This window comes from Phaethon lepturus, unplaced genomic scaffold (genome assembly GCF_000687285.1).
Source record: "Phaethon lepturus isolate BGI_N335 unplaced genomic scaffold, ASM68728v1 scaffold1894, whole genome shotgun sequence".
NCBI lineage: Eukaryota > Metazoa > Chordata > Aves > Phaethontiformes > Phaethontidae > Phaethon > Phaethon lepturus.
Window position 1 is genome coordinate 10,917 of NW_010533749.1, and position 23,368 is coordinate 34,284.

Genomic DNA, 23,368 nt, shown 5'->3' on the forward strand with positions numbered 1-23,368 from the left:
TGAACATCTTTTCCTTCTGAATGAAAGTATGATTTAATTTTTGTTTTGGCATTGGGCTATCAGGAAAAAAAGACCCGTGAAAGGGACAAAGGCTATAAGTGAGAGAGCCCTACAACTGCTAAGTTAGATAATTCTTTGGAAACCAACATTTGTAATGTAATGACAGTAATAAGCATTTAGCAAGTGAGCCGTTCACCACAGCCAGTGGTTCAGTAAAGCTGATATCTCTTTCTTTTGACATAGAGAAAGCGATCATTAAAAAATTTGAAAGTGACCATTAAAAAACCTTATGAATTTACATTTGCAATTTCCACATGATTATATATTTCATTAATTTACGAAAATGTTTAAACCATGCATCCTTCATAAAAAGCTAAGGGAAAAAACTAAAAGTAGATTATAATACTATTTGGATTTCTGACTGCTTTAAATGAAATGTAACATTTTCCTGTTAGAGCTAAATGGCTACATTTCTCCAGTAGCCTCAATTCCTCTCAACTCTTCTGGCACAGAAAGTAAGCAAAAAAGTCACTACTGCAAATATTTAACTGGAAGAGAGTCTGTTGGGGGTGGGGGGGGAAATGGTCTCCAAGAAGTTACATTTAGCAGAGTGGTGACAGTTCTGAAAGAAACAAATCTAATTCTAAAATGATACAGACAACATTGCTCTGAGCAGTGACTGTATTGTGTCTATCTAATAGATACTAATCTATTACCTATTAATAGATGTCTAATTATCTAATACCGAAACAGTCAATGTTGCTATACTGACTAGTTTCTATTAATAGATACCTATCTAAAAATCTGGCTTGCTTCACATTTTATAATTCCCAATATTTTCCAATTGTTTTAAAATTACACTATGTTTCCTTAGAAGAAATCAGATATTCACTCCTTTTTTCTCATCATAATACTGTAAATATAGATACAGATAAAGAAAAGAGAACTGTGAACACAAATAATGTTATTTTTTTGTGTCAGGCTACACTTAATAGGGGAACGCTGGCAAACTGATAGTAAATACTGTAAGTTTTTCCATGAAAAACACAGCAACTACAACACTTTCTAAATAACTAGCTCTTTAAAAAAAAACACAAAACCAAACTTGCTCTTTTACAGACATATCAAAAGAAACATTGTAAGAGTAACTAATATGTATAGCTCAGTTGTCAATACTGAAATCTGAGAGTACACTAATAAGCTATTAATTGATTTTGCCATCTTAGTTCAACACATTTCATTTTCAAAGAATGTTAAAATGCTTTAATAGTTGGATGTTCCATATTGACACTAATGATCTGCCTAGATAACAGAGGACATTTTAAATTATACTTCCTCAGTCCTGAGGGCTGTAGCACTTTGCATGCTAAAAGAACAGCAAAATAGTTTATAAAATTGCTACAATAATTATGCTTCCCCCCATTCACTTAGAATTTATTTTCCTCAAAATCATCATATGAACAAAAGGAATCAGTAAACCCCAGAAAAATCAGGTTTTAGAGTCCCATTTAAAGAAATACAACAGAAATAAATCTGTAACAACATAATTCAGTTAGAAAAAATAATCAAACAATTGGCATTTATGTTATTGTGACTTTTCTCTGAACTATTTTTGCTGAGTCACACAATGTAAAGAAACCTAACACTCAGACATACCTGACCAAAATGTACTGTGATTGGTCTCCTGTCTTCTCTTAATTTAGGGTCCTTCTTTTCAACCAATGGAGAAGGCGCTGTCCTTGGTAGAGATTCCTCCGGTGTTGCAGAACAGCCATTCTCGGCAATGTCCTGTATGGTAGGAAAAGGTGAATAGCGTGGCCAGGAACATTCTTGATTAAGGGTAAGGGGCACAAAGGAGACACTGGAGGATAATGCTGACTAACAATTTTGATGTTAGGGGGGGAAAAAACCAAAGTACAGAAAAGAAAACATCATTAGAATAAAACATTTCACTGCGCTTTGTCAATCAGAGCTTGTACACAACCACGCTCTCCTCCTAATACCAATGTTGCATGCAAACAGACACATTCAATAAAATGTCTGACTTAAACATGCAAAAGCCAGGAAATATACAGGGAGAAAAAAATATATAGCTCAAAATTTCTATTCTAGGAACAAATTCAACTGAAACCTAGGAACAGGGCTATTCTGCTTTTTGCAAACCGAAGTGAAAACAGTAATTCTATTTACGTACTTCACAGAATTTTCTGTGGCAGAACAACTACTTCTGGAAGTGGCAAGAAGAGATGAAACTCACAGCTTAGTTAGCTTTGCATTTTATCTTTGAGTCTGTGCATACTGAATATGCCTTTATGAGCCTGTATAAAACAAATTGCTGCCTAGCAGGATGCTTTTTTGTTTTGCTTTGCTTTTGCTTTTGACATTAGTTGTCATCTTCAGAAGTAAAGTGACCCATCAACCTAGGTTAGAAGACTTGGCAAGTGTATGTATGGTACATGTAACATAGGTTTTGAAAAAGACAAAGGCATGCAGCCATAAGGAATCAGACAAGGAGAAACGAGTTTGAAAGTCAGTTGAGAAACAGTCTATAACGCAGTGGGCCCCAAACCTTACATCTCTTTGCAACAATGTCAAGGAAATAATGCTCGGTAAATATAGAGAGAAACCTGCACACACTGTAGCTCTGCAAGACTGACCTAAGGTTGGCTGCTTACACAGACATTGCTTTGATTCACTGACCTTTGACATGCCCCCTCAAGTTTCCGTCTTGCTAAGGTACAATAATGAGACATGTAAGCTGATGGCCAATTAGAAATGGTTCTTTTGGACACAGACTGACCTAATGTGTTTAGGTCAAATGAAACAAAAAGCTAGATGGACTTTCTAAGGGGCTTTGTCTGCTCCACAGAGAAGCTGAGAGACCTTTTTAGATCCAGCTGGTAGAGCAGTGTTTCACCAATACGGGCATAAGGATCGGGGGGTGGGGGTGGGAATTAACAACTTGTTAAGGTCAAACTAGAGAGAAAAACTTTTTCCTCCCCCTGCCCTCCAGCTGCACAGTGCCACCTTGTCTTTAAAAAAACCCAACAAAGTACACAAATTAGTAACAAAGAGCCCCAAAACAACTTGATTGTTGACAAGAAATGTAAGATTCTGTCAAACTCATACTTCAGCTCCAAAACAGCAACAAACTACCAAGGGATCGGTCAGTTTTGGAATCGTGTAACACACGGCAGCAATGTATACTGTTCTGAAATGTAATGACTTTAAATACAAACTTTATTTACATATTTCTATACAAGTATAGCCATATTAAATGTGCACCAAGCTTCAGACCTGTTATGTATATGCCATAAAGGTGCCCAGCACATTCAAAGCCACCTGACCTGCACTGAACAGTGGACCCTCCCAGCGCTTCAGAGCTTTCAGCATTCCACCTGGAGCTGCGGCTCCAACCAAGGGAACAGACAGCTGGGAATCAACGGAAAGCAAAGCATCTTCCAACTGGGGCAAAATTTCCAGAAAAATGTTAAATGGACACAAACGTTTGGACATCAGGGGAATGGGAGGAGATAAAAGATACAGACAGATAAAGCCATTAAAGCAAAACCCCCTAAGATGTATAATGATCACTGCAAATCCTTGCAGCTTTTATTGCTATAGGTTCACTTCACTTTTCTGATGATATAATTGCATGCAAAAGATAACATGTTCCTGAAGTGTATTTCCACTGTGTTTGGTGTGCAGAATTCTAAAGAAACTGCAACAGATTTCAGTCAAAATTATTATTTTTTCTTAATTTATGTAATAAAATATGAGAATTACATTTTTTGATTCCTCTGTATTTTTTCAAAATCCCCAAAAGACAGACAAATCAACAACACAGCTTCAGCCATGAAAGCAAAATTTGCTTCACAGAAGTTTGTTTTCTACCTTCAATGAAAACACATTTGAGCTATATGATCAGAGATATTTGATTTTAAAGACCCCAAATAAGGGCTCCAAGTAGCTTTAAAATGATCAAACATCAAAGTTTGGCAATTCTATAATAGGAAAGTAGACAACAGTCCTTCAAAGCAGTCTGTGACATACCTTCAGTCCACTAACAGACTTCGAATAGTTATTCAGAAGACAGTGGGGAGTGTAAGACAGACCGAGAGCTAAAACCACAAATAAGGAAACAGGACTCTCAGATTCTGAACTTTAGTTTCAGAAAGGTATCAGGGCTCACAAAATGTCTCCTGATAAAAGCAGTTCTTCAGCTGGAGAACTACAAATGGCCGAAGAACTGCAGTGGATCCTAGTGCAGGCAGGTCTTAAAAAAGCAGTGCCCATTCCTGGTACTAAACAAAAAGCCAGGTAGACCTGTGCATCCCAACTGAGGGAGAGGATTTACCAGCCAGAACGCAATCTGTACCTCCACACTGCTTTCAAGACCAGTGCTAGTACCTCCCCTTGAAGCTATGCTGCATAACCGTACCAGCTTGGTTGGTGCTCACGAGCAGTTCTTTGTACTGCAGTGCATCATACTGCGTAGGTATGTCCCAAGTGGGACTTTTCAGTTCCGACATGTCCCCAAAAAAGGGGTTTGGTATAAGCCAGAAAGACATTCCTGAAGTAGCTTAAGTCATATATGTTGTTCAGGATAACAAAAAAACATGATACCTATTCTCCTAAAAAATGGAAAATAATGGAAGGTGATAAGTTACTCATTACTGGAATAAATTGTCCAGAAATGCAAAAACCTAGCAAAGTTTCAGTGATTTTTTTAATGAAAAGAAAGTGTAATTTAAAGATATTATTAAAAACAAAAACACCTTTTGCCTGAGGAAAAAAGATACTTTATAGATTACTGGAAAAAGAGAATGGCAATAACCTATCATGCTCTATAATTATCTGCATATATAAACAGTGCTTCCCCTAACAACTGTCTGTTCAGGAGAAATCTTTACTACCTATTTATTTTAAAGGAGGAACTTCAGAGAATGACTAAGACATATATATTTACAGACATGTAAAGTTTACCCTGTAAACTGAATAAGGTTTTCTTCTGTTTAAATATGGATTAGTAATTTTTCTAGGGACCTTTTGTAATGTACTACAAATACTGTCTATTAGAAGAGCAAAAAACACATTCCAAAATGTCTAGAAGGAGTCTCCAGGTTATTTTATAAACCTCTAAATGAGTTGTTTCTAGCTGTACGGATAATAAACCATTGACAACTGCCCATTGATAACAGACATTAACCAGAGCCACACAGGGCTCTAGTAAGTAAAATAATGTTGAATACATTAACGCCAAGTGCCCAACCATTTATATAAATTGTCTTATCCAGAAGCTTTCAGTAAGTTACATTCTCCTTACTGAAAGTTGAGGACGGTACCGTTCATATTCCTCCTTCTTCCTAATTCTATGTAGTTAAGCTTCAAATGAGCCAATAACAGAGTGACTTGACCACCATGGTCCATTTGTGAAATGGAAAAAGCAGCCTTTACAAAAAAAAAAAAAAAAAAAAAAAAGAGGAAAGAAAGAAAAAGAAAAAAAGAAAAAAGTACTGTATCAGGTATAAAATAAAACTACCATGCTGTATCTATTAACAATTATTTGCTATCACTCATAAGAATCCTCTGAAAACTATTTCTGTTGCTTTGAAATACTGTACCACAAATGAACAAGGGATGGAAATAGAGCCCCATTCAATCTCTACTATCATATTAAAGAAGGACCTTACACACACCACAGTGACCTCTCAACAGGTCAATCCTGCATTTCCCATTTGCAATTCAAACCCAAGACTGGAGCAAACCAAGGGCAAAATGGGCTCTTGATTATATTTAAGAGGTCACCATTGCTATGCAGAGTTGTAGAAAGCAGACCTCTAGCTTTATTGCATTTTTAAATTCTATCTTGTACGGAAGCTGCTCATATTTGGCAGCAAAAACTGGAAAAGGGATGTTTATATTTGACTTTTCCTTACCAGTGGCCTGCATACTTTTTGTATTAATAATGGAAAATAGTATGTTAAAATGCAGTGGATAGTGAGTTCAGTTTAAAAATAACCTTAGGTTATCCTTAGAAGATGAAAGACTAGCATCCCAAATTTGGCAAAAATTAAATATTTAATGATGCCAGAATTTCACACAGTTAACACTTGCACATACTGGTCAGTAAATACATGAAGAATACAATGTTCTCACATGAAAATTGGTGAGGATGCACTAACAGACTTGTCAACAGAGCAGCACAGACATTTAGACTAAAAATAATATGAGGTGGCCAAAACAATTTTTGCTATTTTTATCACTTTAAACAGAACAATACCTCTTTTTAGAGTTATCTTCCTACCTTGCATTCAAAATGGAGAACAGGATGGGACAGAAAAGAACAGACTTAATGAGGAAAGGAAAGGTAGAGCAGTATGTGTCAACTACTCATAGAAATCTTTTAAGCTCTTGTGAAAGTGTAGGTTGAACAATCATGTTCAACCATCTTTCTTACAGAAATGCCACGTAATAAGGAAGGTGAAACAAAATTGGGCCATTTATTTGTAAATGTTTTGTGTGTTTTTTTGAAAAGAGTGCATGCTGCTCGAAGGACCAGGGAGACAACAATAATAATAAAACTAAGCAATGAATGAATGAGACGTTTCTCAGCCATTTATACAAATGTCACTGAATAGCACACAATTATATTAGCATTTAAAATACAGGAAAACAATCTGGTCATTTTACACAGCTCCAAATGCTTTAGAAATGCACATGAGAAGGCCAAATATTTTATTATTCATGAAGGTTATGTCCAGAAGTGAAAGACATGGAATTACATTAAAAATTCCATGTACAAGAAAACTGCTTCATGTTTCTAATATTTTCGTATTATACCTAAAGTGATCCCATATAAAGTAGTAAGTGTAACAAAATAAAATAGCACTAAAAGCATCTGAAGCAACTTTATCTTCGTCAAAAATCTCTCACAATCTTCTGGAGTATTTAGAAAGCGAACAGCATTTGGATTGTATCCACAGTTAATTTAATTTGTTTATAACCTGTCTGCAGAATAATCCCTTTGTATTAACATTTTGTTGACATGTTCAGGTAGATTTCTGTTTGTGCCACAGGAATACATTTGCAGCGCTATCTTAAGATGATGGTTTAGAAGCTTAGAGAATAAATTTACTGAGATAGCACAGATTAAAGGAAACAAATGCAACAAATTGAATAAAAATTTCTGATAGCAACTTCAGTTCTATGAGCAAGTTAGCTATTTTATTTTCCCAAAAGACTCTTATAGCTCTGCTTCATAGAATAAATAGAATATCTGCAATAAACCTAAGGCAGAGTTAACCATTCATTCATAAGGTATATATCAATATGACTATGCTTCTGGCTTAGAAGGAGCAATTAGTATTGGATAACACATTCTTCAAACACAATTCAGCATTCTTGGAATTGCATTGTTTACAAACAGAGACAGATTTGGAAAACAACAAAAATACTACTTTGAGTATTTTTTTCTGCAATTTGAAATGAACACAGACTCTAATTTCTTTATGCCTAAAGTTTGCAGTAGACATTCATGAAACATATAAATCCTTTTCCCAATGACCAACACTATACTATTTTCCCTCAGAGATTACTGTAGAAATAACAACAATTTGCCATTTGCAAGAAGTTCACTGCCTTTACTGTAGGAAAGATCTCCCAGTTCACGTAAAGTCCCCTTCCACAATGCCCCAGCACAAAGGACAGGAGAGGGACCACTCCAATTAGAACACTCAATTTTCTGGCTTTTGTGGGTTTAAGTCAGAGCCTTAATGTATTTGAAGACAGTTTTTTTTTGGTCTGTGAATATTTATAATAGTGTGAAAAATCCAGGACAGCTGGTAATGCATTTTGAAGTGTGCTAACAACACTGTATTAAACAGCTTCCTATTGATCACATAATGCTTTTTGTGGCTAAGTATTTCATACATGGTGCTTATACATTTTGAATAAGAACTTCAAGTACCTTTTGCTTCAAGCGGTTTTTCACTTCTTTTATTCCCATCTTTGCATGATCTTTTGCCTGCATGAAAAATTAATTTAAGTTAAAATCCCCTTCTATTTCCAGCAGCGACTATGCTTGATTTCAGTGCATCAAGATTCACCTTCTCCAGTTACCAAAAATGGCATGGAAAAAATTGTAACGGGATACTGAAAACATACTAGAACTTATAGAAAGCTAAACAGACCCCAAAGAAAAAACACACCGTCACACCCACTCATTGCAAAAACTTTGTTTTCTCTGTTTTGATGCCGCAGGCATCTTTCATCTTCTTGCATTCCACACCCTTGGTCTTCCCCTTAAGTATTTATCTTTTCTGAAAGTTAACAATCAACGGCAATAGTAAGCTTGCAAATTTTCTCCTTGCAGTACTCTGGATGTCTGTTCCATTTAGTACAGCTAATCTCATCCTATTCATCTCTCAGGCTGGAGGAAGGCAGGAGAAAATAAAAGTCTGAATAGTTATTGCAATGCTTTTTGTAACATTATTTTCCTAAAATTGAGCTTATAAGAAATCCTCGCTTGTCTCTGTGCTGTTTTATATTGCACAGTGAAACTGCAGCTATACGTGCTAACATACTAACATACTAGCCAACACACTAACATACTAGCTGTTTGTTAACAAAACTGAAAACGTTTTCATTTAAAGAATAACTCAGTAAGTTGGGCTCTAAATAAGCAGGTATAAGAAATCTCTAGGGAAAATTAACTGACTTTTAGAAAAGATGGAAACAATTTGGAAAATGAGAGGATTCCCTTATTTCGATGAAGCTGCAAGCAGAGAAACCTGAGGTAACAATGATTTCCAACAGAGTAATGATGAGATGGTAGAGCTGCATAGTAGAGCATATAGGCACTATTTCGCAGAATAATAAATAGAATTTATCATCCATGCTTTCAAAAGAAATCACAAGTTCCCCTTCTCCTTTGCATTTCAATTATGTTTAAATTTCAAAATGACTCTTCCATTTAAATTTGAAATTTAGATGAATGTGTATTTTAAGTAATTTTGTGAGTCCAATAAAAATGAATTTAGGACTTGAGTTTCATTTGAAAGGTTAAAACAGAATTGTAATTAGACTCTTATCTCAGTAGTAAGCCAGTATTTGATACTTACAAACTTATAGACAGTCTTCATGGCAGGGTTGGCCTTGGTCTTTACTGTATTTAAAATGGCTCCACTTCCTTTCTATAATTATAGTAAGAAGAGAATAAATTTTATCAAAGCTCTTTAAAGCAAACAGCAATCTGAAGTCCACCATTCCTAACTTAAAATAACAAAGCATTAACTATGCTTCTTAGCAGAGCTGAGTTTTAAAATAGCAAATTTAAAGAAAACAAGTAAAAACATATTAAATGCTTCTCTCTGGTTTTCCAGAAGAATCCCAATTCTGTTTAATACAGCAGTTTTCAAAAGAAAAATATCAGTGTCTCCTAATACCAAGAGCCCTTGTCCTACAGGTTGTCTCACCAAACAGTGTTCTATGACTGTTCCACTCACCCTCAAGGATGTCCTGTACGTTGCATTGAAGTCCTAAACAAGTTTAAGACAAAAGTGTCCTACCAAATACTCAATGCCTGGGGCAGAAAGTTCAGTTTCAGGAAAGCCTGTACATTCAATCTGAAGTAGTAAGATCTTTTTTTATTTTCCTTTTCACGATCTCACAATACTATTTATCAAAAGCATGCTGCCTTTTTAAGACCTAAGTAGTCAATAAAGGGATAAATTGAGGGAAAATGAAATCTAACTACAGTCATAAACATTAATTCTAGAAAAGCTGAATTGCATGTGGTGAATATAATAAAAGTCATAAGACAGTAATATACCAGACAGAATAATCTGTTAGTCTGGTTGGTGTTTTAGACATCTTCTACACACCACTGACTCTTGCTGTACAGTACCTTATTTTATAAATATAGGAGATGGGTAGAACCCAAGGAATAAAACATTTGACAATTTTGTAGTTTCTTATTTCAGTGCAAAATTATATTTCCAGAGATCGGATGCAAAGTTTTAAGATTTACTACTTCTGTTACTACATAACAATTGTTCTTCCAGAAAAATTATAAACTGTTGAATTTAACTACATGAATTTTTAGATTCACTGTCAGCCATTCCCCTTTCTTATTATTTTAAACTTACCTGTCATCCTATGTACTTATATATATTTATGTGTGTGTGTATATATAGTTACCTACCTAACTATATTATGGAATTTTTAGCAAAATGTTTAATGCAAAATTATCAAGATAATATCAAGCCCAGCATTTTGTGTAAGCAACATAATTCCATTCATAACCAGGACAATAGGCAAATGGAATGCTGCAAAACTCAATTCTGTCAGAAAACATTTCTATCTTTCCTACTGACTTGTACCCATAAACCAGAAATATTTTACTTTTCAATATATCACATTTTATACATCAAAAGAGACTTTTAAAATCAGCTACAATAATGTACTATTCTCTAAAAGTATTTAAATTTTTAATTTATACAACCTAGAGCACTAAACCAAAGAGATCCAAAAACATGCCAAACAGTGCTGTCCCCATTCAGTGCTTCACACCATATAGTTGTATAAAAAACTTTTTTGGTGTAGCAATGTTCCCTTTTGCTTCCTTTTCTATGAAAAGGAAAGAACCACCGCATTATTTTCTAAAATGGCAATAACTTATTTCCAGCTGTCTCCAAGACATTTTAAGTGGGATTCAAAAACTTGAGAATTCCTACGGTGATTTTTTTTTTCAGCGTATTTTTTTTTCTGTTCTTTACTTCATCTGAAGAGTGCATTAGTTTCTTACAACTGAACTCAAGTCGGTCACAGCTAAATACTGCAGGAAACAGGTTAGTCATGTTCATGAGGACAGAGGTTAACAGCCATACAGAACTGTGCAAGGGTCCAGCAAGAATCAGAATGTCTGTTGGAAGAATAGTGTGTTCTTACCCTTACTGTAGAGAGCCACTGGTGGTACAATTTGTCACTACCTAGAAAGAATCATGAAAACAAACAAACAAACTGTAACTCTCTACCAAATAGAAAACAAGTTTGAAATGTGAAGTGTTAGCACTTAGTGGTTCTAGGAGCATGAATGATACAGAAACAGAACAGGACAACCACCCTTTTCTTTTAATGGAAACACAACAACAAAAAAATCATGATACACCTACAATTTTTCTTTTACTTGCTAAGAGGCATTTCTATTTTACCTGGGTTGTTTTTCAGACATTTGAGAACGCTGAGGGGCTTTTTAAGATCACTAAGAGAAATTTGAGGTGGTTCTGGGTAATGCCAAGGTTTTTCAAGTATCCTCCATTGTAAGAACTCTTTTAGTTGTACTTTAGCCAAGTGGTCAATCTGAGGTTTTGTAAGACTGAACAGATTTTATTCAGACTATAATACATTACTCGAAGTTCTTGACAGAGGAAAGAACAAAAAACACTTCAGCCTCCAGGGATCATTGCAGCGTCAGTTATTTAGGTGAGTAACCACAATGACCCATTACATCATGATGGCCCACAAACAGTAAGTCAAGAACAGTGTCTGAAATTACTTCAAAATTCTGTATTTCTTACCTGCATATTCTCCCATATTTATCTCTTCTTCAAAAACATCACTGAAGCCCTCTCCAGAATTAAGAAGATCCAGACGGCCATCAATGAACTACCACATAAAAAGAGAGGGTAAACAAATCAACCATCCCATCCTTTATCTTTTCTGAAAGACTTGATCCTGCATTTGCCAGAATAACCCCAATCTTCTTATTGGGAAGGGACTCTCAATCAAACGAAAATACAACCAAAACGCTTACCAATGCAAAAAGGTATGCCGCTTCACTGAAAAAACAGCATTCATGTGTTTATCTATACATACATGTTTTCAGAAGCAATAATACCATGTTTAACAGTAATAGGCTTTCTGTACAAAGTTTACAGCAGATATATTGGGTCTAGGTATGCTCAGATCAAAACTGGGCACTGAGACCTTTAGGAGAAAAAAACATACACCTCCTAAAATATAGAAAGCCATATCACCTGAATCTGAGAAAAGCCAGCAATCAGGAATTAAGGTGCTGCCAACTACATAAATTTTCCTCATTATGTGGCTGACAGATCAAGGATTATAGGAACAGTCCTCAAAGAAAACAGCTGTATTGTTAAAGAATCTGCTTCCACATTAGAGGAATTAACCCAGTACCTGCTTAAAGAGCTGGAGCTGAATGGCATTCTGAAGAAACTGCCTCATGACAGCAGAACGATGGGACACAAATGTTTCTTCACAAAAAGTGATAGGTTCACCCTGTAGAGTTGAGAGCATTAAACATTGAAAAAGCTTTGTCTGAATCCATTTGAATCCACTGACTCCATTTTATCTACTTCTGTTCCAAAATAAATAGATAATTAAAGTAGGCCTTACATAACATTGAAACCTGAAATAAACTACAGTTACTCAATCATGTGACTGAGAAACAGGTTGGAAACTGGCAAATTGTGTATCATCAAAATAATGATGATAAACATTTGCTTCACGCACATTTTGATAACGCTAGTGAAGGAACTTTCATCATACAAAAAGCTAATTTTACTTAATGTCCCCAAAATATGACACACAGCCATCTGAATTTCGTGGATTCTGCTTATCTACCTCAGCAGACCGAGCCAGTTAACCTGCACAAACAAGTCAGGAACGTGTACTCTGTTCTCTCCACCATTCAGAAAGATTAGGCTTTCGTATATTGAATGAGTGAAATTTCCCTCTTTCACAACCTTGTTGGCAAAAGACACAAATTGTTCTGCAGCTCTACTTTTATCTTATTTTAATGAGTTATGTTAATGCTGAAGTCTGCTGTGCATCTGCCATAAGGGCACAAATTTACTCCACACTTAAATCTACAAATACTCAACGTAGCAAGCAAATATATTTATTCAATTAAAAACAAAAAAATAACAAAGAATGGTAAAATTATACTGATGTATAATTAATATGGAGGCTTTTTCATACTCATATTAAAATCTATTTGGACCCTTGATCTGTTGAATGTTCAAAATCAACGTTAGATAGCAAAAAAACTTAAAGCATCCCCTTTAAAAGGGTTGTATCATTCAATTTCTGAAAGCTTTTTATGTTAGTGATCTCGTTTACTATTCACTATGTAAAGTCAGGATAAGAGGGCCACTAAATGACTGTGCTCAATAAAACACCATGCCACAGCACGGCTTGAGTATATTGTTTTTTCCCCACCAATTTATGTTGGAAGCCACCATGTGGCCCCAGGACTTCTAACACCTAGTCTACACTAAAAGGATACTAAATCGTCCAAACTACATTGGGCAAACTGTGATGACAATTCACATTTCTTAAAATCCATAGGGATTCAGCTTTTTCCCTGAGTTCACAATTGATCAAACTCACTCATTGATACGTTTCCTACCTGAGGTCTGGTACTACCCCAGAGCCTATCAACCTGTCGGCTGATATTCACTGCTGATTGCCTGTCCTTTGACATAACTGACCTCACCGTCATAACTAAATGGTGAAAACAAGTATATAAATGTTTGACACAATTTATGAAGAAAGTGAAGAAAATATTTGGCTTCAAATAATCAGACTGCAGTAATAAAATTCTTCCTGGCCCCCAGTGAATTGGACGACCAGAATCATCAAGATGATACACCATGTACCTCACCTCTAACTCAACAGTCAACACACGCCAAAGGTCACAGATTGTTCTTAACATGAGGAAAAGGATCAATGGCACGTGACTGTCTAAGCATAGGATGTCTCTCTTTCAAAGATGGAAGAAGTCACTCTTTTGGGATAGTTTGTCACCATTTCCTTGGGCCAATGAATTTCTGAGGTTTTGGAAAAGAAAGCAGGTTTCTTATGTGACAACTACGGTTTCAGGATAATTAATTTCAAAGATAATAACCTGTCTTTGATTTACTCTAGCAGGTGTTTACAGGAAAAAACAAACTCACTACAATCTTTCTGGGCAATAAGCATGAATGTGAAAAAACACTTCCCCCCTCCCTGCCGTGGCTTGGCTTTCATCAGATTAAAGAATCGTAAGACACTTTATTTCAAGGTAAACAAAGAAAAAATGTTTGGAAAAATAGGTCTGGCTGGTATGTGCCTGGTATGCAAAACACTGGGTATAGTCTCCATGATACACTGACTACTGCCTTGACAAAGGTTCTGTCTCAAAAATCCAGGTATGTACTGTCTGAAAGGTTTTAATGCATTTAAATGACTAACAGCTGATCATGTACTCATGTTAGTAGATGGCAGAAAGGGACAGAACTTCTGCGTAACATGGAAGTGTCAAAACAAACCTTCAGGCAAGAAAGCATCACAGCAAATGGAAAAAGCCATTAGTTGATTTTAAGATGAGACTGACAATTTGGACTAATATAACGTCCCCATGCAAGAACTTAATATATTATATTCAGCTACCGCCATCCCACTTGAGATTTGCTTAAACTCTCTCTCAGGTACCAGGAAGGAAAAGTCAGGATACTACAGAGCACTACAATTAGTAAGAAAAAAATCTTAGGAGATTGCAAATACATCTGTTACTACAGAAACTGTATCAAAAGACACTTTCCAAGTTGGGCCCAGGCAACAGTATAACAAACAGCAGCATTTAACATCTACTTGACCAGTATGAAAAAGGCTTTCCCATCAACTTCAGCTACCAGAAAGTAACAAAGGATGCCTGGAAAATATTTGTCTGACATAGATACAATCTGGAGTGTGAAAAGAGCTGGGAGGAATACATGAAGAAACGTGTAGGTTTGTCCACAATCAGAGAAGCCGTTTGCCAGAGGAAGGTTTAGCTTTCATTTAATCCTCACTTACAAAACACTTTAAAGGAAACAAGCAAACCTTCCTATAATCTACAAGAATCCAAAATTTCTCCCATGGCCAGAGAAGAGTATGGAAAAAACTACACCCTTCTATTAGAAGCTTCCTCTACTCCACTGTACATCCAGCACAATGACACCAGCTTCTCCTCTTACAATCGAGCTATGTACCATTCCTATAAACACACATATTGCAGCTGGGGGGGGCAGTATTATTATACCGTTAGCGCACTCCCTTCCCCAAAGTACGAATGATTGAGTTTGTTCATTAGGTTGATTAGACCTTTTGACTTCTTAAGAGACAATTCAGGCTCAACTGCTGCTAGATGATAGGAAAAACTTTAATCACCAAGGTCAAGCGTGAGCTTTTCAGCTTAGAATGCATTAGTACCTTCCATCCTCCATGACCTCCAGAAGGGTGAACACACTGTTGCTAACCCCCATCCACAGCTTCATTACAAAAAGACAAGATGGACAATAAGACCATTTTCTTGACAGATTTAGTTAACTGTAAATTATAAAGCTAATCATCTCTGCTTTTACTGACAGATGACATTATACATGAGGGGACATGCTAAAACCTGCAGATATTTTGTGAAATGAATTGTCTTGCTTACATGTGAAGCAATTATAATAACCTGTCCTGATAAACCCATCAACTCCTAAACTTGCTGTTTCCAACAGTTACAATTTAGGTCTTGATTCATCAATACCTTAAATATCCATTATTCCCCTCTCCAACTATAAATGCATAACAGAGGCTAAGATAACAGCACTACAAATGCTCTAAATGTGTGCACAATACAACTCTATGAGGAATCTGATTTGATCTGTAATATTAGATAATTCACATATACTTCAAGATTGGATCACAAAAAAAATTTTAATACAAAAATTTACACATTTCAAAGACATTTAATCTGCAATCTTAAGACAAGAGATGTAACTTTAAAATGTAATACTAAGATTTAAGACTCCCAGATACATTGAAAAAATGGGTGCCTTTTCTTTATGCCTTTGCAAATCTCCATTTATATGAATATTTTATATTCATATGGCATAATGAAGTTCATCAGGGCAGCACTGCTACCTCATGACCCCTTAAAGAGCTGAAAAGTTTCAGCCCACATCTGATCTGTTGCCAGTCCTATTTTTAAAAGGGAATTCAGTTACATTCTAAAATAACGTTTAAAACTACTTAAGGCAGCAAGTGAAAAATGAAAGGAGTCTACAACTTATTTCAGACTGCTCTAGAGTTTCATGAAACCTGCCATTATATTTTAAGAGCTATAATGCAAATTGAAAAATAATGCTTTATTTTGATTAGCTACGCTGTAAAAAATTTCACCGTGATCCCCCATCTTTCAAGGAAATCACTTTTCTTCAGAAAGAAAAACTCTTTCAGAAGAGTGTACAGAACCGTGTGCAGGCAGTTACTGTGACAGAAGTATGCTATCTGAATTGTCTGACTTACCATGCTCGCAGGCAGGCTAGCTAACTGGTTATGGCAGTAACTTTCACAGTGAGTATAAAGGACTAAAAATATGTGGTTCAGAAGAGAGCACAGATTAGAGAAGGACTTGGAGGAAGGAACAGAGGCAAACACAAATGATACTTCTGGAAAGACACACAGGTGCTAAGGTAACTCATGGACGTCTAACCATTCCTACTCCTGCAAGAGATGAAACACCAAAGTGTGCATCTGGATAATGGGGCTTTAAAGCCAGCGTGTGACTGCTAGAGAAAACATTAAGATAATAAAGACAGGGTTCAAATTAGGTTAACAGTGAGAGTCTCTTGAACAAGCAAAGATTTCAGAAAACTTTATTCTAAGAGTAAAATTTAAAAAAAAAAACACAACAAAACAACAACCCAAGCCTGAAGACTTTGTTTAGACAACCCTAAAAGTTATGCCATGCAAGATATATGTAATTTCTTCTGCATTATCATGGTCAGCATGTGGTGCAGGGTAATGAATTTTGTACTGCTATATGCATGCCTTTAAACCATGTAGGTGCTCTTTCAAAGCCTCTCTAATAAATACACAAGCCATTAGAGCTGCTCTGTAAGTCAGCCACGAAATGAAAAAATGTGGGTGGAATTTAAAGGTGCAGAACAAGATGACAATCTGACAGTCCAGAAGCTGTAAGTGTCAGTACACTATGCAGCAAAACCCCAAATATACAGCAAGAACAATGACGTGCAAGGGATTCATATATCATTGGTTTATTACTATCTAGATGTCGCAAATAACCACATCCTTTACTAAAATTGGTTATGTTGCAAATGACAAAGTGAAGCCTGTAGGGATATTCTAGGAATCACCATCCTTAATTCCATCCAGAATTATAATGAAACTAAGATAGGAGAATGATCTTACTGATCTGGATATATATGTCAATGTCAGATACAACAGCAACCAAAGGCAAGCAACTGCTCTGCAGACATTTCAAGAATTGTGATTACAATGTCAAGGCAAGATTAGCTCATCACAGCTGAAGAAGGATCATCAGTCAGCCAGCAGGATTCCATAAAGAAAATCTGAAATTGGTGACAGACATCTGATAGGACATTGGCTCATTCAGCTTGCAATTGCAACGACAAATAACCTCCCTGTAACTAGTACATACATTCAGCACAAGAAAGCTCTTTGCATCTGCCTTCAGTCATAATGGAATCAAGAAAGCATAGATCAAATACTCTGCGTTAAGCAAATGATACCATAGCTTTATTAGCATTTCAAGATGCTGCTCAGGAACAAAGAAATCATGTGCTTGGAGATCTGACCACATTTCTTCTAAAGAAAACTAAATTAAGACTCTGTTCAAACTGAGACTACCAGTTCTGATAAATCAGTATTGCTAAGTGTAATCTTGAAAACCATTTAAAAAACATGTATTTACCAATGCGGACTATACTATGCAAACACTTACTGTCTCATGTAAATGCCCATTTCCATTACCACACCAATTTCAGAATATTTCTGAAATATTCTTTCATGTTCTGAAATATTCTTTCATGTTCCTCACTAGGATATATAACCTCTGGTAGAGATACATCAAAGTGAATATCCCTACCACTTTTTTTAATAGACTTACAGTATCTATACTTTCTATAGATACTTTTTATAAGATTTACAGTATTAAACAAAATGGGCCATTTCTCTAAATTTTCAACCTTTGCAATTGCCGGTGAATTGGAATTTCTGACAGCTGTCATTCTTCTGCATATGATCAGGTTAACTCCTGCAATAAGTTGTAATACTATCGCTGAAGGAGAAACAGAAGGGAGAAAGGTGCCTGCAAGTCAGTCAAATCACTGACACCATTCATAACACTTAATCACATCAACAGCCCCTTCAAAATGTCATGTGTCAAAACTTAGCTTATACCTGTGCTGTGGGTCATGGGTATATGCACACACAGCAAGCTGTATTCAGCTACATAGGCATCGCCCTCACAAGAGCTTGGGTGCTTTCTTTTACAAAACATTCCTTGACAGATGAATCACATGAGGTGAGACAGACATGTTCTGCAGCACACAAAATAACTTAACATGCTTCCCCAAACTCCTAACTTGACATGACTAAATAGTCACAGAAGTGTTTTTTCCAACTGCACTATGAAGAAGTAGAACACACCTTGCACTAATAAAAGAAAACAGGAAAAACTTGCACTAATGTAGAGTTGTTTGTGGTTACTGGCCGTAGCCCATTTTTCGCATGTAGATATTGGAAGTTACTACATTTCAAAATTTCATCTTGTAAGTATTCTCAAAATTCTTACACAATTCCCTCTAGAAAACCAGACACCAACTGGAGCTCTGAGTTAGACTGCAGGAAAAAAAGCAAAGACATTCTTGACCAAAACCCAAATAAAAGTAAAGCGCCCTCACAGTGACGTATATCTTTGTACTACAGCCACTGAAGATACCATTAATATTTACCAGTAGGCTGCCAACTAGGATGAAGCAATTTAAACACACAACTCAACTTTAAATGTGAAATTATAATATACAGATATTCAGATTGCTTCAAAATCTTTTTTAACACTGTAATTAGAACTCTGTAGCCTGTGCCTCTTTTAGAACCCTAGTAATATATGTATTATTATAATGAAATGCATTATTAAGCTGTAATCCATTCTACAACATCCAAAATGCCACCAGATCAAAAAAATGTAGGTGTATTAAAATTACTACAAAACTTTTGTAGAAAAAATACAGGAAAATATTTATTTGCATTAAAACATTGTAAGAAAACCAGCTCAGATACTGACAGATTCAGTGAAAGTTCAACAACATCTGTTTACACATTATTTCAGATGATAATATCCAACACCGTTACAGGATCTGAAAAATTTCACACAAAACCAACTTCAAATAAAAGATGAAACTAATGAATAATGTGTAACTGGAAAAAACTTACATCACATAGCGATGTTTTTGCTTCTCCTTACAAACCCTTTTAGCTTATTAAGATACCTGGCATTTTCATGTTAGACCAAGAAAAATGACAAATACTCATATTCACAAATAATGAAACTACTTTACTCTAACAGATCAAGCCATCTTTCCAAGCGTTTATATGGCTACTTTGGGACATTGCCTGCTCCGAGTTGTGAATCACCTACATCAGCCAGCTGTTTTCTACCCCTACAGACTTGTGTCTCTAGAACTCAAGCAACAAACCTGGAAGATAAAGTGCAAAGAAGCCAGCAAGAAAGCATTTAGGGCTTGGGGCAGGGGGCAGAAAGGAAAAAAAAAAAAAAAAAAAATCACCATTTCACAGATCAAGAATAGAGGCATGAAAATAATAAGTAACTTGTACACAGTCACAAAAGTCTCTGGCAGAGCCAGGGAAAAGAAATGAAATGTCTTTAATCCCTGTTCAGTACCTTAAATACAAGGCTATTCTTTCTCTTCCTACTTGATATTGTGTCAATGCATGAGTGTAGGTGTTGAAAGAATAACAAAAGAAAAGTAATAGTATGGTATTACGAGCTGAGAAACCTAATCTTTATCAGATACAGCAAATCTCTATGATGCTGCCTGCACTAGGAACTCTCTCTTTGTCCTGAATATGCTTTAAATTACTGGTATAATGTGTACTGTATATTGTTCCACTCTTATATTTATTCCACAAAAACCCCTGTGGCCTGCATGCGATTTTATCATTAGCTGGCAAGGTAATTTCAGGGCCTAGTTCTGCAATCATTCCATGAGCAATACTCCCATTGAAGCTAGTATGTTCTGCATGCAAAGCAGCTACCAATTCAGGTTCCCTATAATAAAAAGGCCTTTTTCTATTTTAACTATTGTGGAACATTAGTGAGAATACAAAAAAGGAGAAAAATCACAGTGCAATTCTTTATACAAGTTATTTTAAACTATGACAAAATATATGTGTGCTTAGAAACACAATCTACACAAAGTATTTCGTATAAGATAAATGACAAGCTTTTTTTTGTTTCATTTATTAAAACCCAATAGAATACAAAATATTTTGTTAAAAGAGGAAAAAAAATCTCTGAAAAAAATTATAAATGATTGACCAAGATTTAGAAATTACCAGCATGCCTAAAGGTCACAAATGTTAATATTTGGCTTTCTTTTGATTTCTTAGATACATATAAAAAGCTAAAACTCATCCAAATCAATGAAGCTTCCAGGATTCACCCAAGTAAATATGTTGAAAATATGTTTTTGTGCAAGAGGTATGTGACTCCTTTCTATCATGATTCCCACAACCACATTGAAAAAAATGGCTGTTTTCAAGACCAAAATATTTTAATATAATATTTAGATGCTAATATAGATGCAGAAGCAGAATAAACTGGTTTTAACTTCACTAAAGCAACGTGAGAGAAGCTTTAGTTATAAAAGGTAGGTCATAAAAGCCCACTCTCTTAGCTAAGTAATAAAAACACTGTCTCTATAAAAAAAATTGATATAATGGAATTAAACTTTAAATTTTCACTGAGTTAGAGACACCTAGTCCCTGGTAGATACACTAATGCACAAGATACAAGGTAACATAATATGCAGTGCAACTTCCTTTAAATAATATCTGTCAAAGTAAATGCTATTACTATAATAGAACTCACTGGAGTTTGATTTGCCATCATGTTATGCCACTTGATAATTTGGTGTGGAAGCCTCAACTATTGCCGTGAAAAAACACAGCTAGAAAAGAAGCCATTTTAGAGAAGGAATTTATCATGTGCCCTGAGAGAGGTAAGCAAAGGCACTGGATTAGGAACACTGGAAAAAGGTGTTTCATTCCTTTCTATTCAAGTCATGTAATGGTCTTTACGGAAACGTTATGGGCAATTATTAATATATAAATGCATACACACGTATGCTTGCTATGGTTGTTTATCATGTATGTGAGATTATGAATCAGTAACTATATCACTAGACTCTTAAAGATGCAACAGCATCCATTCCCGGGAACAACTGGAACTTGCCACACCAAAGACACTTGCCTCCATACTGCTCATTACAGAGCATTACTATGTTATATGTCTGCCCAAACAACTTCTGGGAAAGAACTAACAAATCAAGTCCACAACTGAGCAAGATGCTGCTCACAGGTGGCAAAAAAAAGCACAGTAAAGCATTTCCCTTTTAAAATAAATGAGAACTCTTCATTCTCCTTTTACCATTTATTTGCTCGCTGTTTGTCAGAAAGAGGCTCAGATCTCACCTCATGAGAAAGCAAGACACAGAAAAAGCCACATTAGTATAATCACAAAAACTGTGCTACTTTTCAGCTACTTTCAAGAGAGCTCCTCGATCATTGGCACTAAATGAAGCCCTTTCCCCTGTCTCACAACAGGTTGAGGATCCTGCCAGTATAATTTTTTATGAGTTAGGTTTGATTTTATTTCCCCAGGCTCTCCTCTACAACATATCACTTTTTGCAGTTTTTATTCAAACCCTTAAAAAAAAAAAAAAAAAAAAAAAAAGAAATCCTGCCTCTGAGAGACTGAGAATGAGCATTTATTGGAAGGTCTGTAATCTGTCCCAGTCCCCCGATTCCTTCCTGGTGTATTCATAAAGAGAAAGTTGCATCCAGAGTGAGTATGAAAAAAAAGCAGATTTTTCCTTTCACTACTTCCCCCACAGGTTTTGCTCAATCCGTGATGAAGCAACCGAAGGGAATTTGTTCTGCATTCCTGCAAACCTACAGCTCACACACACTGAAGCCGAGCTTTGCAGCAAGTGTAATTATTTACTGTTTGGCCGCATGACTCCTCCCAACTCCCATTATATCAGCTACACATTTCTGACATGGAAACCATGCAAAATTTCTGAACTCTTTTGTGAGGGGGGGAAAAATGCCATCTAATTAGACCACATGTGCAGAGAAGCATCTGGCTCGCAGCACAGCAGTTTACACAGTTCCTTGAGTTGTCGTGGAGACAAGCACATGACCCGCTCAGGGCTGAAACTCTGGGGCACGGATCCAGATGCACTTCTAACATATTCTGACAGAGAGCAGATGGGCAGATACTTGCTGGGCCAAAAATGCCAACTCCGCTCCCCTCCAGACCCACATGCCCTCAATGATAATTTTTATCTTGTAAAAGTCCTTCTTATCTGCCCTGGAACCTCAGGCTTTCTCACCTAGGAAACAGAACTAAACCTGCCAAGATTTCAATCAGAAGAGTCCACAAACTTCAATGCCATTTACGGAATAGTTATAAGGAGCACTAACAATTGACAAAACATTATCCAAGTATTTGAAAAATCATTCATCTTGATGCTTTATTTTGGCATTCCATTCAGACTGTATTCATGGAAAGACACACATGAATTTCTGGATTCACACGGTGCATTATTACATCTTGCCTGGTGAGGCTTGATGCTGCGTTAATTATTAATAAAGTAAAACAAACTTTGCTGTACACATTTGTAAGAGTTGCTAATAACGATGTCTATTACTGTGGTGACCTCACAGCTTTGAGGCCCTATTTTCAGTTTCTTAATAGTCTTTCAACTTCATGAATACACGTCTTCTGTTCCAAACCCCTCCTCAGCTTCACTGCTGCAGTTGAAATCATCGCAGCATTCTGTAGGAAGGAAACCAATTGACTAAAATGTAACAACTTCACAACTCTCACTCTCCACAGGCACAGAGCATGCCCTGCAGAAGGCACAATCTATTCATTTTAGAAGATGAATTTCCAGGAAAAAAAATGCCTTGGCTCGAACTCCCTCAGAACGCACCACAACTTGTGCCTGCAGTTGCCTGCAGACTCTGAGCACGCTATAGCCCAAGATTTTCTCTGCAACTGCTTCACCTGCTGCAAGGACGGGCCAGAAGCCCAGACAGCAGGTGAACGAGCACGAAACCACAGTGAAAGCACACGCTTGCCACCGCCTCGCTTCCTCTTCAAGAAAGCCGCCTCCTCCGCAGGACTGGAGTACATTCTTTCCAGTGCCACGGAGTATCTGCATCACGGATGCCAGATATTTTCACAGTAGGGATTTCCCGC

At 36.3% G+C, this 23,368-nt stretch overlaps 1 protein-coding gene across 1 annotated transcript in view; it reads right to left on the reverse strand.

The window, feature by feature from the left end:
- Positions 1–1,644: 1,644 nt before the first annotated feature.
- Positions 1,645–23,368, reverse strand: part of DENND1A (DENN/MADD domain containing 1A) — a gene marked incomplete at both ends in the record, with an annotated part of 171,623 nt that continues 149,899 nt past the window's right edge. The window contains 6 exons of the mRNA XM_010285292.1: positions 1,645–1,788; positions 7,970–8,026; positions 9,123–9,194; positions 10,951–10,991; positions 11,580–11,667; positions 12,202–12,303. Coding sequence (XP_010283594.1) covers positions 1,645–1,788; positions 7,970–8,026; positions 9,123–9,194; positions 10,951–10,991; positions 11,580–11,667; positions 12,202–12,303 — 504 coding nt within the window. The remainder of the gene's footprint in view (positions 1,789–7,969; positions 8,027–9,122; positions 9,195–10,950; positions 10,992–11,579; positions 11,668–12,201; positions 12,304–23,368) is intronic.